At 33.5% G+C, this 15,761-nt stretch overlaps 2 protein-coding genes across 3 annotated transcripts; one reads left to right on the top strand and one right to left on the bottom strand.

Annotated features, from left to right (window-relative positions):
• The first annotated feature begins 4,186 nt into the window (after positions 1–4,186).
• On the top strand, positions 4,187–11,817 carry LOC108483166 (ABC transporter G family member 35-like). 2 transcript variants are annotated; one of them, XM_017786402.2, is made up of 21 exons: positions 4,187–4,967; positions 5,087–5,296; positions 5,385–5,469; positions 5,629–5,788; positions 5,895–5,971; positions 6,076–6,129; positions 6,402–6,492; positions 6,685–6,986; positions 7,134–7,732; positions 7,864–8,024; positions 8,126–8,235; positions 8,369–8,522; positions 8,626–8,766; positions 8,857–9,026; positions 9,155–9,487; positions 9,583–9,957; positions 10,057–10,190; positions 10,282–10,509; positions 10,624–10,795; positions 10,923–11,177; positions 11,273–11,817. In XM_017786402.2, the coding sequence occupies exons 1-21, from the start codon at positions 4,588–4,590 to the stop codon at positions 11,543–11,545; spliced, it is 4,464 nt and encodes a 1,487-aa protein (XP_017641891.2). In that variant the 5' UTR covers positions 4,187–4,587; the 3' UTR covers positions 11,546–11,817. The 2 variants fall into 2 exon arrangements, with proteins under 2 accessions (XP_017641891.2, XP_017641890.2); XM_017786401.2 differs by having other exon boundaries at positions 8,854–9,026.
• Positions 11,818–12,836: 1,019 nt separating this feature from the next.
• LOC108481236 (secreted RxLR effector protein 161-like) lies at positions 12,837–13,397 on the bottom strand. The gene has a single exon (XM_017784398.1). It carries the CDS (start codon positions 13,395–13,397, stop codon positions 12,837–12,839), a length of 561 nt encoding a protein of 186 aa, XP_017639887.1.
• Positions 13,398–15,761: the final 2,364 nt, after the last annotated feature.

The following is a 15,761-nucleotide window of genomic DNA, read 5'->3' as shown; positions in this document are numbered from 1 at the left end:
ATAAATTAGTCAAACTCACAGTAAAATTGTTATGACTGGATAGCAATGCATCGCGTGAAATGCGGTAATCTCACATCAATAAATGTTTAAATTTTTAAAAATTTCGTAAAACTAAATAAATTTTAAAACTTACAAAAATAAATTATGAAAAATCTAATTTTATAATTATTTAAATAATCACTCTAAAATGAATATGGATAAATATTTGTCTAGGTTTATTTGAGCATAAACATTATTTGTCTAAATTTATACTAGACGTTGTTTTTATTAAGTTTTATAACATCTTATAGTTCTTAAATAATTTTCTATATTTTATATCTTTTTATAATTATTTTGGTGATTTTCTCTAATAATTATTAAAAAATTACTTTTAGGATTTTTAAATTTGTTTAAATATTATCATTTCAGCATGTGGTATATTTGACATACCACATTAATATTTAATAATAGAAATAGATGAAGTTTTTAACAAAAGAAATAATTTGTTATTTGATCTAATAAGGTTAAGGAAATTTAAGATTATAAGAGGAATGTAAGATTTTGTTATTTGTGTTTGGTTTACGGAATATAAAAATATTTAAAAGAAAATTTTATTAAATTGTCATTGATATAAAATTTTTATTTTTATATGGTCAAGAGTTTAATTTTTTCATAAAATTATACTAACTTAATACATTCATTTTATTACACCTTGATTTTATTATATAAATTCAATTGAAAAACTATTCAACCTAAACGCGTAGTTAATTTATATGGTTTATAATTGTCTATTTTAGAGAATTTAGTTTGCCTTTAACACCAAAAGAGTAGTGAAAATAAAATTCATAATACAAACCTCCAAGTTTTATGTCTATTTAGGAAAAAGGATCCAAATAACCCTCCAACTATTTCAAAAAATACATATCAATTAAGCCCCATGTAATCTTTTACACTCAATTGAGCCATCCAACAAGAGAATTTCATAAAAAAAAACCCTTTGATTCTTATCTCACTTATGTGTTAGTGTCACGTCAACAAAAAAAAAAACTTAAATTTTTAAAAGATAAAAAATATATTTAATTTTTTATTAGAATCAACTTGAAGAACTATTTGTATAAGTTTATTTGAATTTAATTTTTTAAATTTGAAAAATATATTTTTAAAATTTTTATATATTTTAAAAACATTATTAAATTTTATAAAATTGTTAAATGATATTCAAAAGTTCAAAAATAATAAAAATTTAATAAAACTATTTAAATGTTAAGTCCAAAATGAATTGGACATGTGGTTGTCCCAATTCATTCAAGACAATTTTCTAAATTATATAAAATTTTAAAAATCTAAAAATATTTTTCTTTAAAGATATGATATGTGTATGAAAGTTTTTAATTATATTCATGCCTTCTAGGATATATAAAATATGTTGCTTTAATTCAATTCAATTCAAACAATATTGGATATGATTTAGAGAGGAGATCAAATATAACTCCAATCCTCATTTGTCACTTATAGTATGCTTGGTTGGATGGAAAAATGGAGAGATGGGAGGAAGGAGTGAAGAAGTGAGAGGAAAGAAAATAGGAGGAATGGTCATTTTCCATCCTAATGCATAAAAATCAATCATTGTAAATTGGAATGATGAGAGTAGAGAAAATGAAAGAGATGCGTATGTTAGTTCAAAGTTATGTATTTTCAAATATTTTGTTTTTTTTTTCCTTTTATTTTCCAACTTTACTAAGCAGTGGATGGAAAGAAAATTATTTTTTCTTTTCATTTTTCCTTCATTCCTACCAAGCATACCTATGAAAATAAAAATATATTTTTCATTTTTTATCTTTTCAAATTTTATTCTTTTTAATTTTCTTTTTACTCTACCAAGCAAAGTCTTAGAGTATGTTTGATTGGGTAGAAAAGTAGAGAAATGAAAGAATGGAAAAAAATAAATTTTGAGTGTGTTTAAAATATGCATTTTTAATGTTTTATTTTTCTTTCTTTTCATTTTTCAACTATGCAAAATAATGTATAGAAATAAAATTAACTTTTCCTTCAATTTTTTCATATTTTCTACAAAACATATTTATAAAAAAAAAATATTTTTACCTTTCTAATTTTTCTCTCTTTAAATTTTTATGTTTCATTTTTTAAATCATTTTAGCAAGCACAACCTTAAAATTAAAACCACAAGATGATATCTAGGGCTCTCGAGCCGTCAGATAAGCTGTTCACGTCTTGCTATCGACAAGAATAAATTATTTCAATTATTACTTAATATTAATCTGTTTGTTTATTTAATATTTTTATTGTTTTTATTAAAATAATAAAGAAAAAACATAATATTTTAACTAACGACGATTAACAAACATTATCATTATAATCAATTATCACCAAAATTAATCGTTACAAACTAACGATCAAATAAAAATATATGTAAAATAAAAGCCTAACATAAAAACTAAAAAAAATTGTTCTGTTAATACAAACAACGAACAGTCAAGACTAAAGAAATTAATCAAATAATTGTAAAATTCAACAAAGTTAAAAAGAAAATTCTACATTCTAGAAGCCGGAAAACGACTAAAACAAAAAATTAATATTCTAATACCTTTTGTTTATTAAATTCTAATAGCTTTTAATGCGTCAAAAAATAGTTATATAATAGGAGCAACAAGTAGCTGTAGCCTACAAACTATTATTAAATCAGATGCCGCTTTGAATTTAATTAAGTTTGGGTAGAATAGTCACTCAACTGTTTGACAACTTCTATTTTCACCGTGAGTTTTATATTTTATTGGCTTAATAACAGATTTAGCCTCTAATATTTATACATTCTATCTATTTAATCCTAAATTTAAACAATTCAATAATTTTAATCTTTAATATTTATAAAATGAAGCCAATTCAACAAAAAAGTGGAGTTGATACAGTTGAAGGCAAAAAGAATGACAACTTGCAGTTGAGCCGGCGAGCCAAAGGCAGTAACGACCAGTAGCTGGTACACATGAATCCAATGGTTAGGAAAAATGTCAATAAGTCAAGATTTTTGTTATGAATCAATTTATGTAAGAAATTATATATTGTAATTTTGTCATAGCCGCCTCCTAGGTTGTGGCATATTTCAATTTAATACCCACAAAACCCAAATTCTTTTAGTTAACTGATTCAAGTTTAAAATTTTAAAAAGAATAGATTAGAGAATATAGATTAAATTTACAATTTATAGGATCAATAGTAAAATTTAATTTAATAAAATTAATTAATACTATTTGGATTAGGACTGTAATATTAAAATTTGAAAAGGAGTAACTAAATGTGACCAAATTAGAATAGAAAAATTATATTTATAAATTTATAATTTACATAGAATATAGGGATTAATAACATAATTTCACCTAATTTTTAACCACTATTTCTTCTCATTCCACAGTCCTTGAAAACGATACGGATATTGAACTAAATGTATCCGATTGGTGCGACTTCTCGGAAGCCAATCTTTTCTCAATACAATTTGTTTCTGCTACCTCAAACGTGTATTAAATGTCTTATATCCATTTAGAAAAGTCCATGGAATCTTCCAAATAGAAGATGTTTTTTAGAAAGAATTCATATTTTATGTTTCGATTTATTAATATTTTAGACTTAATAATGTTTTGTTTGACGTTTAAATTAAGAATTTATTATTTTCAGAATCAAATTGGATCACATATTAATTTGAAATATAAAATTAAATTGATTGACTCACGAATCGATACAAATTGATGGAATCAGACTGAAAGATTAGTCAAATCAATCATATTGATCGGAATAAAAATTAATGATATCATCGATTTTATCACCAATCTTATTTTAAAATATTATTTATCACTACATCTAATGATTATTAATTCGAATGGTCCGATTTTATGCTATATTACTTTTATATATTACATATTTAAAAATTATATTTTGCAAAAAAATAAATTTACTTAGTTTTAAAATGATTTATCATTTCATTTTAGATATAAACTTAATAGTTGTTCACGGATGAGGTAAGGCGGCGACCTAAACTTGATAATTTGTTTTGGTCCAATCTCATATTATACTCAGCCCAGCTTGCACAGTATTCCCAAATTTAATAATCATTTAATAATAATAAAAAAAAATGGAAAGAAGGGAATATGCAAGGTCTTGTGATGGTTGGCGAATAATATTATGGTGATATGAAAAATGAAATGTACTTGGTCTAAGATGAGGTATGAATTGTTAAATGTTGCAAGAGAAGAACCGCTATTGACTTTCAAAGAATCCAACAAGCCCCTCATATTTGAATTCCCTAGTTTTCCTTCAACAAAAGGCCAAATAGCCAACCTTTCAGCCACCAAGCTGGCTGCCCCTTTTTTATTTTTCACTCCGTCAATGACTCGCACTGCCTGTATATATATATTCTCCTTCAATCTCTATTGAACTTACACTTCTTTATCTGCTCCCTACCCCCCAAAAGAAAGGAACCAACACTTGTCTACATTGAAATAGAGGGTGAGAACATTTTTCTTTTGGGTTCAAGAATTAGTGGGAGGAAAAAGTAAAAAAAAAAAAAAATAATAATAATAAGAAGAAGAAGGCAAAAATATGGATGGTTTAGAAAGAGTTCGAAGTCGAAATCCCAGCAGAAGAACGGGGCATAGCAGCATAGGGAGGAGCTTAAGTAGGAGTAGTTGGAACATGGAAGATGTGTTTTCAGGTTCCAGAAGAAGTAGCCGTGTGGAAGATGATGAAGAAGCTCTAAAATGGGCTGCTATCGAGAGACTACCCACATATGATAGGCTGAGGACAAGCATCATGCAGTCCTTTGTGGATCATGAAATCATTGGCAACAAGATGGAACATAGAGAGGTTGATGTTAGAAACCTTGACATGAACGACAGACAAAAATTCATCGACATGCTCTTCAAGGTTGCTGAGGAAGATAATGAGAAATTCTTGAAGAAGTTCAGAAACAGGATCGATAAGTAAGTTTCCATCTTTCTTCATTTACAAATATAAATTTAAAATCTTGGTATCGTATATAAATTTAATAATGTTTTAAGTGTTTTCTGTTAATTGATTACGCAATTTGTTGGGATGACAGGGTTGGGATTACACTTCCAACAGTAGAAGTTAGATTCAACCATCTGACGATTGAAGCCGACTGCTACGTTGGCAGCAGAGCTCTTCCAACTCTTGTAAACTCTGCTAGAAACCTTGCAGAATCGGCTCTTGGGCTCCTTGGAATCAGTTTTGCCAAGAAAGCAAACCTCACAATTCTTAAAGATGCTTCTGGGATTATTAAACCATCAAGGTACCTGCAACTTTCTTCTTGTCACGATATAATAATTTAGTTTGTCATTACATTTTGTCTTTACCTCTCTCTATATATATATTTGTAGGATGACACTCTTACTAGGCCCACCCTCTTCTGGGAAAACAACCCTTTTGCTGGCATTGGCCGATAAGTTGGACCCAAGCTTAAGGGTAAGTTACAGTCTAATCAAATATATTCGTTTAAAAATTATTGCGTTAATAATTTGTGTTTTATATAGTATTTTTATGTTATGTTGGTGTGTTAATTATAAAGTTTGGTATTAGTTAACAGTAAACACAACCTGATGTTTCTGTTAATGTATGAAACAGGTTAAAGGAGAAGTCACATACAACGGATATAAACTAAAGGAATTTGTTGCTAGAAAGACATCCGCATATATCAGTCAAAATGATGTTCATGTTGGAGAAATGACTGTGAAAGAAACCTTGGATTTCTCAGCAAGATGTCAGGGTGTTGGGACACGATACGGTATATATATATATATATGTTTAACACAATTTGTTCATAATTAAGTACCAAGTGTTTATGCTTTGGCTAATGATTTACTGAAAAATTATTATTAATTTTTTTGAAGATCTGTTAAGTGAGCTTGCTAGAAGGGAAAAAGATGCAGGGATTTTCCCAGAAGCTGATGTAGACCTTTTCATGAAGGTTTGGACAATAACATAAATTCCACAATATTCTTACATAAAGCAAAGATTTGTCATTTCAAATTTCCACATCATCACGTGCTTTTGAACGTTTGAATTTTTCAGGCAACTTCAGTGGAAGGAGTTGAAAGCAGCCTTATCACTGATTACACACTCAAAGTAAGTAAATTCAATGTAAAAAGAATCATGAAATTCCAAACTTTTTTGGGTCACCGAAGAAAAGAATTTGCCTTAATACAAAACAATCACTTTCCTAGTGTTAAAAAATGAGAGGAAAATGATTCTGCCAAATCACTATACGGTTAAAATTAATCTGAAGCAGTAAACCTTGGAATTAAAAAGTACAGAATGTGGACCTACAATGGCAGAAAAAACAAAGAGTAGATTAACTTTTCTAACGTCATTGTGGTCCCTATTGTTGAATTGATCAGATATTGGGGCTCGACATATGCAAGGATATCATCGTTGGAGACGAGATGCAGCGTGGAATTTCCGGAGGTCAAAAGAAAAGAGTAACAACAGGTTGATTATTCTTCATTTTAGTCCCTAAACCTACTTAGTTTTTCTAATCCATTATCTTATGATGTTTATCTCATCTTGAGGGTTTCAATAATATTGAAAACTAAGCCATAATATTTGATACTAAAAGGAGCCTGGGTTTTGTCCTGATTCAAGATTTATTGTAATAACGTTAAAATTTTGATTTAACTATAGGGGAGATGATTGTTGGTCCCACCAAGACACTATTCATGGATGAAATATCAACGGGTCTTGATAGTTCCACGACATACCAGATAGTGAAGTGCTTGCAGCAGGTTGTGCACCTAACAGAGGGCACAATCTTGATGTCACTATTGCAGCCTGCTCCAGAGACTTACGATCTCTTTGATGATATCATCCTCTTATCTGAGGGTCAAATTGTCTATCAAGGTCCACGAGAACACGTTGTTGAGTTCTTTGAGAGCTGTGGTTTCAAATGTCCCGAGAGGAAAGGAACTGCTGACTTTTTGCAAGAGGTAACCTTAGACCCTAAACACGAACCATTGCATCGCTGATGGTCTTGAGTTTTCGACTCTTTAGTAAATAGCAAATTGTGGTTTAGTTTAGTCACAACATAAACAATTTGTGCAACATAAGGTGACAAGCTAGTGAAACTGTGACAGGTTACCTCAAAGAAGGACCAAGAACAATATTGGGCGGACAAAAGAAAGCCATACAGATACATTACAGTAACTGAATTTGCAAACAGGTTCAAGCACTTCCATGTCGGAATGCAGCTACAGAGTGAGCTAGCTGTGCCTTTCGACAAGTCAAGAGGCCACCGAGCGGCATTGGCCTTCCAGAAATACTCTATGTCCAAAATGGAGCTTCTTAAGGCCTGTTGGGACAAAGAATGGCTATTGATCAAAAGGAATTCTTTTATTTATGTGTTTAAGACGGTCCAAATTATCATCGTGGCATTCATCTCGTCTACTGTCTTTTTGAGAACTGAAATGCACCGGAGGGATTTGAACGATGCGCAACTCTATATTGGCTCACTTCTGTTTGGAATGATCATCAACATGTTCAATGGCTTCGCTGAGCTCTCGCTTATGATTAGTAGGCTTCCAGTGTTCTACAAGCAAAGAGACCTCTTATTCCACCCTGTCTGGACTTTCACTCTGCCCACTTTCTTGCTCCGGGTTCCGATATCTATTTTGGAAACAGTTGCTTGGATGGCTGTAACTTATTACACTGTAGGATATGCACCTGAGGCCAGCAGGTAAATTGAATTGTAGCAATTTATTTACATGTCTTCTCACTGACAGAGTTCTTTTTCTTACTTGAACAACAAGTTAAAGTAGTACATGATGAAATTAGTATTAACTTGCCAACTCTTAAAACTATTGCCAGGTTTTTCAAAAACTTCCTGTTGGTGTTTTCAGTACAACAAATGGCATCTGGTCTATTTCGGCTCATTGCCGGATTATGCAGAACAATGATCATAGCTAACACTGGTGGGGTTCTTACACTTCTCCTCGTGTTCTTGCTGGGAGGTTTCATCATTCCTAAACGTAAGAATAAAACCATAAAAGAATAAGCCTTTACATTAGAAAATTTCTTCATTTTGTAGATTAATAAAAAGTTCACTAATATAGGGTATTTATTTTGACAGGTGAAATTCCAAGTTGGTGGGAGTGGGCTCACTGGATTTCACCTTTGACTTACGGTTTCAATGCCTTTACTGTGAATGAAATGTTTGCGTCAAGGTGGATGAATAGACAGGTATGTTATTCAGTTTTGCTTGTTCAGTAACACAAGTCAAAGATATCAATTGGTGGAAAATATTAAAAGTACATATATATTTTCATTTCAAATAAAAAGCAAGTTACAAGCTGAAACTTTGTCTACAATGCAGGTTTCAAACAGTTCGACTAGCCTGGGGGTACAAGTGCTTGATAGCTTTGATGTCCCAAACGATGAAAACTGGTATTGGATTGGTGCAGGTGCTCTTCTAGGGTTCGCAGTGCTCTTCAACATTCTCTTCACCTTTGCGCTTATATACTTAAGCCGTAAGTTTAAACATTCCATGGGCTAATGCAATCTCTTTCTTGACTATCAGTATCTTCTTTTAGGTAGCTAATGTTCTATGTTTTGTTGGTGTTGGCAATACAGCCCTTGGAAAGCCGCAGGCTATAATTTCGGAGGAAACAGTGGAAGAGCTAGAGGCTAATAATGTGGATTCTAATGAAGAACCAAGGTTAATGAGACCAGAATCAAGTAAATATTCATTCTCTGCAGATGCAAGCAATGCAGGTAAGAAACATGCAGCTCTTATTTTCTCCTTTACCTGTGTCTTCAATATTGATTATAATGTTATTAACATCAAATGAAAACTTTCAGTAGAAATGGAAATCCGAAGAATGAGCAGTCGAGCTGATTCCCACGGAATGAGCAGGAATGATTCCCAAGTTGATGCAGCCACTGGTGTTGCCCCAAAGAGAGGAATGGTTCTTCCCTTCACTCCTCTAGCAATGTCCTTTGACACTGTCGATTACTACGTTGATATGCCACCTGTAAGATCCCTTTTCCAAATCTTGTTTCTTCATCAATATGCTTGTTATCCAAAATAAAAGTAAAATTCAATACATAAGCCTTATAATTGGCACCAGAGACATAGTTTAAACATCAAGCATTTAAACAGGAAATGAAGGCACAAGGAGTTGGTGAGGATAGGTTACAACTACTTCGGGGAGTAACAGGTGCATTTAGGCCTGGAGTGTTGACTGCATTGATGGGAGTCAGTGGAGCAGGGAAGACAACATTGATGGATGTTCTAGCAGGAAGAAAGACCGGTGGATATATTGAGGGTGATATCAGAATATCCGGATTCCCAAAGAAACAAGAAACCTTTGCAAGAATTTCTGGATACTGTGAACAAACTGATATTCACTCACCACAAGTGACTATCAGAGAATCCTTAATTTACTCAGCATTCCTACGACTTCCAAAAGAAATCAGCAACGACGAAAAGATGGTAAGAACTTTGATTTGCATAGTTGTTAGTGAAAATCAAGATTAGCGTTAGTTATTTACTTTAGCCCCTAAACATTATTTGTTATTATCTTTCAGATTTTCGTGGATGAAGTAATGGAACTAGTAGAATTAAGCAATCTCAAGGATGCCATAGTAGGGTTGCCTGGAGTCACAGGGTTGTCAACAGAGCAAAGAAAGAGGTTAACAATTGCAGTAGAGCTTGTTGCTAATCCCTCGATCATTTTCATGGATGAACCGACATCCGGTCTTGATGCGAGGGCAGCAGCCATTGTCATGAGGACTGTCAGAAACACCGTGGACACTGGAAGAACGGTTGTCTGCACCATTCATCAGCCTAGTATTGATATCTTTGAAGCCTTTGATGAATTGCTACTAATGAAGAGAGGAGGTCAGGTGATTTACTCCGGACCATTAGGCCGAAATTCTCATAAGATCATCGAATATTTTGAGGTATGAAACTATAACAAGATTTCCCATATTTGATACACTGATTTTGCGGAGAGAAAAGAAGAGAAAAAGTTATCTGACTTGCCTCGTAATCAATTGCAGGCAATTCCTGGAGTTCCCAAAATTAAGGAAAAGTATAATCCAGCTACATGGATGTTAGAAGTGAGCTCTATAGCAGCTGAAGTTAGGCTCGGAATTGATTTTGCTGAACACTACAAATCATCTTCCTTGTATCAGTAAGTCAAGATATAAGCTATACCAATACTAATTCAATTTTTTACCTTTTCTTCTTTTGGATTTGAGCTAAATACATGTATCTATGGGCAGGAGAAACAAGGCGTTAGTAAATGAGTTAAGCACACCACCTCCAGGAGCTAAAGACCTCTATTTTGCCACTCAGTACTCACAAACTACATTGGGTCAATTCAAATCATGCTTTTGGAAACAATGGTGGACTTACTGGAGAAGTCCAGATTATAACCTTGTCAGATACTTCTTCACTTTGGTCACTGCTCTCTTGGTTGGTTCTATTTTCTGGCAGATCGGCACTGACAGGTCTGTAGCTATTTCCCTCTTATGTAGTTTGAATTCTTACCCTTTCTTGCTTGCAACAACTAAACAAAAGGGTTTTAGATTGTTTACAGTTTTTGTCTTTGTTCCATGGCTCAGGAGTAAAGCATCTGATCTTACAATGATCATCGGTGCAATGTATGCTGCAGTCATATTTGTTGGAATCAATAACTGCTCAACAGTTCAACCAGTCATAGCCATTGAAAGAACAGTGTTCTATCGTGAAAGAGCTGCTGGGATGTACTCTGCATTACCTTATGCCCTTGCGCAGGTGAGGATTCACCTACATTTAGATTGATGCTATCTTATCATATGAAAGTTTGCATAACTTGGTCTCTTTAATCTCCAAGTTGACCAACATAAGTTGTTTAATTAAATTTTAATTACACGACATGCAGGTGCTTTGTGAAATACCTTACGTATTTGGCCAAACCGTATACTATACACTTATAGTGTATGCTATGGTGGGCTTTCAATGGACAGTGGCAAAGTACTTCTGGTTTTTCTTTGTCAGCTTCTTCACCTTCCTTTACTTTACATACTACGGAATGATGACTGTTTCGATCACACCAAACCATCAAATATCATCTATATTTGCTGCAGCATTCTATTCAGTCTTTAATCTTTTCTCCGGCTTCTTCATTCCAAGACCAGTAAGTTTACTTCTTTCACAGGCAATTATATTTTTAACCACTTCTTAATCATCCAAGATCGAAGCTGATACAAACACATTACTTTGAATTTTCAGAGAATTCCTGGTTGGTGGATCTGGTATTACTGGATTTGCCCGGTTGCATGGACAATTTACGGATTGATTGCGTCACAATATGGAGATCTTGAAGACAAAATTAGTGTACCTGGCGTCTCTCCTGACCCTACTATTAAATCGTATATTAAAGATCAGTACGGCTATGATTCAGACTTCATGGGGCCAGTTGCTGCAGTTTTGGTTGGCTTTGGAGTATTTTTTGCCACTTTGTTTGCCTACTGCATAAGGACACTCAATTTCCAGACCAGATAAAAGGGATTTATTCAGGAAATTCTTCTTCAAGTTAGCATGCTTGTAAATAGACAATACAATGCCATAAAAAAAATTAGTTTGGTCTTTATTTGGTTGAGGTTCATTAATTTTATGAATTTGAGATATTGTTTTGAACTTTATATTGCTTATGCATAAGCAATTAAGCATCATATAACATAGATGATGAGTTCAGTTTGCAAAAAGTTTGAAGAATTGTGCTAGGAAATGTAAAGTTTCGTTTGTCAGATAATATATCATCTTAAAGGAACAAATTCTTTTTAAGTACATGCAGCATTGTTTCTTTACTTTATTATTCCCTTTAGTTGTTTTGAGAAAACATGGTTGTATAGCAAATTTCTTATGGTAGTTTTCTGCACTAGGATCAAAATAAAACTATATCTTTAATTTTGAAGAGCTAAACACAAATAAGAATATGCATATATAAATAAATATCGTAGGTAAAGATGGGATCCTGGATTTGTCGAAAATTTCACTATTATCCCTCGGTACTACTTGTTGGGTTTTTCACACAGGAAGAAAAACAGAACAAAGTCATCCGGATGAAATATGAAGCTTTTGTTGAATCTAGAGCAACAAAGTAATAATTCCGGATTAAGTATGAAATAAGTTTGAGATTCAAAGAAATGAGAGTTGCAAGGAAAGCAACCAAACAAACAGAAGCAAAAGGGATGAGAAATTGAGAGAACAAGAATTGGCTATTCTCCTTAAATTAATTCATCAAGTGTAAAATGTACATATAGAGCTATTACATATGAAGAACAAGATTTTTGACTTGTAAAAGTGAACAAACATTAAATACATCCTAATGATAACCTAGGACCTGTCTAAAACTGGAAAGTACTTGACCAACTTTATCCAGTCAAAAAAGTTTTCTGTCAAATCATGTACAGGTCGCTTGTTACAAAAACGTACTTCATCTGGACAACATACGTACATTTGTAACCACTGTATTTCATCCGAGTAACATACTGCTGTTTGTTGCCACATTTAGCACTCCTCTTTGGCTACAAGACAGCAGACTCCAATTTGCTTTTTCAAATACTCGAACCTGGTGGCAGCTAACGGCTTGGTCAAAATGTCTGCCATTGAACTTTTGAGCAGCAATGGACCAAGTTGATCTCCTTTGAGAACTCTGCCTCCCTCACAAAATGGTATTTGATCTTGAAATGCTTTGTTTTGCCATGAAACACAGGGTTCTTAGCAATTGCAACAGCTGATTGATTGTCAACTTTGATATCTGTTGCTTCCAATTGTTCAGCATTCAAGTCATTCAACAGCTTTCTAAGCCAAATTGCTTGATTACAGCAGTAGCAGCTGCAATATACTCAGCCTCTATAGTGGATTGAGCTACTGTCTGTTGTTTCTTTGAGCTCCAGCTAAAAACTCTTGATCCTAGAGTGAAGAAGTATCCCGATGTACTCTTCATGTCATCAACTGAGCCAGCCCAATCACTGTCTGAATAACCAACCAGCTTTAGTTCTTCTGCTCTCTCAAAATTCACAACATAGTCTAAGGTTCCTTTGACATACCTTAAGACTCTTTTTGCAGCTTTAAAATGAGCTACATTGCAACAATGCATGAATCTCGATAGATGACTAACAGCATACAAGATGTCTAGCCTTGTTGCTGTCAAATAGAGTAGGCAACCAACCAAACTCCTATACTCCTTTTCATCTACATGATCATGCTCACTGATGCTTGAGAGTTTCTCTCTTAGTGCAACACGAGTGCTTACAGGCTTGCACTTTGACATGCTGAATTTGCTTAGAACTTTCTGTGCAAATGCTTGCTGGCTTATGAAAATGCCATGCTCATTCTGATTAACTTCCATACCAAGGAAGTATGTTATTGATAAACCATAATATATACATATTTTTACCCCATTCTTAACGCATTTTATGGATGATTTTCCCATAGAATTGGCGAATTCGATGCTCCTAATGCTTTAATTTCATGTTTTATACTTAGGAGAGCATAGGAGAGCGAAACGAATGAGAAACGGGCCAAAAACGAAGAAAATGGGCCAAAGTACGAGATCAACACGGCCTGGACTTTCTCACACGGGCAGACCACACAGCCGTGTCAATTTGGCAGATTCGAAACACAATTTACACGGGCGTGTCCCTGCCGAGCCCAAGTTGAGTCCAATTCAGAAAAGGCTAATTTTGAGGGTTTTTAGGCATTTTAAAGCCTATAAATACGCCCTAAAAGAAGAGGAAAAGGAGGGGGCAAGGAGAGGAAGGAAGGAATTACTCGAAGGAAGCCGATTGATCCATCTCAGAAGCCGGAGTCACTATCAAGACTGAAGATCTCCCCTCAATTTCCCTTCAGGAGTTTTGGGTTTTCTTTATGTTTTGTATTTGTTATTCTTCTAAGATGTTTTCCTTTTTAGTTATGAACTAAATCCTCTAAATACCTAAGGGGAATGAAACCTAAGACGAATCTTATTATTATTTTCTGAATTGTATGATAAATATTTAACTTGTTCTTAATTATGTGTTCTTGATTCTTGTTTTGATATCCCAGGATACTGATTCAAGATAAGCTCTTATTCAGAGGAGGAATAGACCCTGTCTAAGAGTACATTTTTCATAATTAAGCGGAGTTGTTTGCGCGCCTAGACATAGGGTGATAAGATTTTGCCAGATTAGGGTGAAACCTAATAAGGGGATCCATAGATCGAGTTAATGCAACCCTAGGGTGTTAATTAGAGAAAAGTCTCAATTATTCAATTTAAGGATTAGACGTTATTAGTCTTGAGTAGGGATAATAACATAACTTAGGGATCTCTACGGAACAAGTTAAATGAATAAATCGTTTGATTCGGAGCCAAAATAACAAGTTCAGTCTAGGTGGATTTTTCCTTAGGTCTTGTCTTAATTCAATCGTTTTCCAAAAGTAATCCCCCAATTCCATTATCTGTGAATTCTTAGATTAGTTAATTAGTTAGTTAAAGCAAAACCCCCTTATTCTTAGGCTAGATAATAAAAAGACAGTCATTACTAGTACTTTTAGTTCCTTTGGGTTCTACAATCCGGTCTTGCTAAAACCATACTACTGTTCGATAGGTACACTTGCTCGCATTGCGATAATAGTTAGTTTCAAGAACGATTAATTATAAATATTTAAAACTTACCTGTCACGAAAATCGCGATCAAGTTTTTGGCGTCATTGCTGGGGAACTAAGATATCAGGAACGCTAAATTTTTATTACTTTAGCCATTTATTTTTCTTGCAATTTAATTTAATTTTTTTTTTATTATTTATTAATTTACTTTTTCTTTCTCTTGGCAGGTTTTTATAGTTTATGACTAGAAGAAACCCGTCAGGACCACTACTTTTTGACGAAGAAATCGATCGCACAGTCCGCAGAAACCAAAGAGAAATAAGGCGAACTTAAGATACATAAAGAACAAGCAAGAGGATGATACTCAAACCCCAACCGTAGAGATGGCTGAAAACCAAGACAATCAGCTACCTCCTGTAATTGCGGTTAATCAAAATCCTGCTCTACGCACTATGTATGATTATGCTAAACCTTCTTTAAAAGGAACTGAATCAAGCATAGTTAGACCTGCTGTAGCTGCAAATACTTTTGAACTGAAACCTAACACAATTCAAATGATACAGCAGTTTGTTCTGTTTGATGGTTTTGTGATCGCGTGATTCGTAACAAGTAATAAATATTTATAATGAAGATCAAACCTAAACTAACTATTATCACGACGAAAAGGCAAGCGCACCTATCTAACAATAGTATAGTAATGGCAAGACCGGGATATCGTACCGAAGGGAACCAAAAGTACTAGTAATAACTATCTTTTTATTATTTAACCTAGAAATAAAGAGGGGTTGTTTATTAAACTGATTAACTAAACTAATTAACTAATTAAACTAAGGTAAAGAGAAGATTTGGAAAAAGACTTGAAGAAAAGTAATTGATAAAGACGACACCCAAGGAGGAATCCATCTAGATTTCACTTGTTATCTGACTCTGAACTAGATGATTTATTCACTTGACTTGATCCATGAGACTCCCTAACCTATATTATTATCTCTTTCGAGACTAATAATGTCTAACCCTCAGTTGAATTAATTGAAATCTCTTTCTTAATTAAAACCCCTAGGGAAGCAGTAAATCGATCTATGGGCTCCCATATTAGGTTTCACCCTAATCCGACAAAATCTCGAAACC

Source organism: Gossypium arboreum, chromosome 10 (genome assembly GCF_025698485.1).
Source record: "Gossypium arboreum isolate Shixiya-1 chromosome 10, ASM2569848v2, whole genome shotgun sequence".
In the NCBI taxonomy this organism is placed as follows: domain Eukaryota; kingdom Viridiplantae; phylum Streptophyta; class Magnoliopsida; order Malvales; family Malvaceae; genus Gossypium; species Gossypium arboreum.
This window is presented reverse-complemented; position numbering and strand designations above follow the sequence as displayed.